The sequence below is a fragment of the Gregarina niphandrodes genome, assembly GCF_000223845.1.
Source record: "Gregarina niphandrodes unplaced genomic scaffold scaffold00127, whole genome shotgun sequence".
Taxonomy (NCBI): domain Eukaryota; phylum Apicomplexa; class Conoidasida; order Eugregarinorida; family Gregarinidae; genus Gregarina; species Gregarina niphandrodes.
In genome coordinates this window covers 4,002-5,926 of record NW_011645891.1, presented here as the reverse complement: position 1 = coordinate 5,926, position 1,925 = coordinate 4,002, and the positions used below count along the sequence as shown (strand labels likewise).

At 46.5% G+C, this 1,925-nt stretch overlaps 2 protein-coding genes across 2 annotated transcripts; both read left to right on the top strand.

Annotated features, from left to right (window-relative positions):
- Positions 1-247: 247 nt before the first annotated feature.
- On the top strand, positions 248-1,135 carry GNI_206900 (structural protein; the record flags this gene model as incomplete). Its single annotated transcript, XM_011135496.1, has 1 exon — positions 248-1,135. The coding sequence occupies one exon, from the start codon at positions 248-250 to the stop codon at positions 1,133-1,135; it is 888 nt and encodes a 295-aa protein (XP_011133798.1).
- Positions 1,136-1,158: 23 nt separating this feature from the next.
- Positions 1,159-1,894, top strand: GNI_206890 (structural protein; the record flags this gene model as incomplete). The annotated part of the gene is made up of 2 exons (XM_011135495.1): positions 1,159-1,798; positions 1,833-1,894. The coding sequence occupies 2 exons, from the start codon at positions 1,159-1,161 to the stop codon at positions 1,892-1,894; spliced, it is 702 nt and encodes a 233-aa protein (XP_011133797.1).
- Positions 1,895-1,925: the final 31 nt, after the last annotated feature.

Here is a 1,925-nt window from a genome sequence, read left to right as displayed (position 1 = left end):
CCTGGCTTATCACTGACGACTGCGACGACGACCAGATCTATTTATGCCCAATGGTGACCTTGGAAACCATGGTATACCGTAAGTAGAAAATTTACATGGTAACCGGTTTCCAAGGTCACCATTGGGTATAAATAGATCTGGTCGTCGTCGCAGTCGTCAGTGATAAGCCAGGGGCTTATGGGCAAGCACCAAGTAAGGGGGATCAACATGGATATAAATATGTATGCGCAGGTTATTTCCAGTCAGTATGTCCGAGTACATCGAGCTGAGCACTATTACCCCCAGCAGTAGTGAAGAGAGTGTGTTTAATCAACCCAGTACAAGTACAGGGGTGCGACGTAGGGGTGGATACGTATCTATTCCTATTAACTCGTCTAATAGTAGTATCTCCAGTGCCGGCAGTGACAGTAAATTGAGAGTACCTAATACACCACGTGTTGGGGGTGCGGTTATTGGAGCAGGTAGCCAATATCAACCAATATTCGAAGGGCAATTGGGAAGAGCAGCAGCTGACCCTAACAACCCTTTATCGAGAGCAATATTTGGTAATCGAGACGATTACTACGCAGCCGTTCCTTGGGAATTGAGACGTTTGGGGTTGAAAGAGCGACAGGAGAAGATCAAACCGTACGGAGATCCTTGGAATAAGGACACTAAGGCTAAATATCCAGAACACTGGAGACTAGTAAATCCTCGCAGGGGACTAAACAAGGCGAAGAAGCAAGAACAAAGGGAAGCACAGGCGAGAAGAGATTCTGCCAATCTAGCAAGGGGAGAACCACCACGGAACGGACTAGTTTTACCGTTTTCGAACAATATCGGACCTGGAAATCCAATACGTCCCGCGACCAACAGAGCTGACCTTATTGCGCAGGGTCACGACTTACATTATCAACAAGCTAAGAGCGATAGCGACGTGCTGTCAGCGGATAGAGAAGCAATCTCACAATTCGCACACGAGGCAATCCAGGGTCAGGATCCTATATCTAGGATACACGCGGCAGTGGGAGGAATCGGGCTGGGAGTTAAGCACGCAGTCGAACATTTAAGCGGAAAAGTATACTACGGTAAGCAATGCCTAGAGTTAGACCGTTGGGTCCGAATCCTCAGGATCGTCCTAATTGGGATAGTATGAATGAGGGACAAAGACGTTATGCTATGGAACAATGGAACCTAGCTAGAGTAAGACGTGGGGAATACTTTGATCCTCCTGGGGATGACGACCTACCTTTAACTCAGGCTGATGCGATTGATAACTTTGATTTGGATCTTTTAGGGTCACCCCAGGAGGCGGAACAACCCAGTCAGCAATCAGAAGACGGAGTAGACGATTTTTTACAACAAGTAAGAGATAGACAAGATTTAAGAGACGCCGGACCAAGTAACGCACCACAACCAAACATGGCGGACGTAGAAATGGCTCGAGTATCTAGCTCTAGTAGTGGATCCAAGCGAGGTAGTGATGGTAGCGGACCGCCGAGTAAGGTATCCAAGTCTGGGACAAGTTTACCAGGAACAGGAGGCAATTTGGATGGTATGGTTAGAGGAGGTAGTGGGGAAGGCGGAGCTACAGCTATATTACGTCCAATTGGACTTCATGTTGAGAAGTTTCAACAAACTTATAGAAAGAAATGGAGGTTTCTGACTTCAGCAAATGCAAACGTCATATTGGCTGAAGCGGCCAGCGGAGAAAGACCAGCAAGATGGGCGCTAACGACAGGAATGGCATCAATTCCATGGGAATACTTATTCTTCTATATGAGTCCAGCAGAATATAACAGAATGAAGAACTATCCTGGTACGTTTGCTAAGTCCGCTTCAGTACGTATTAGGACGTGGAACACAAGAGTTGCATTCCAAACTGGAGATACTCAAACAGCTAATGCTACACTAAATCAGAATAAATTCTTACAAGTGGCTAAGGG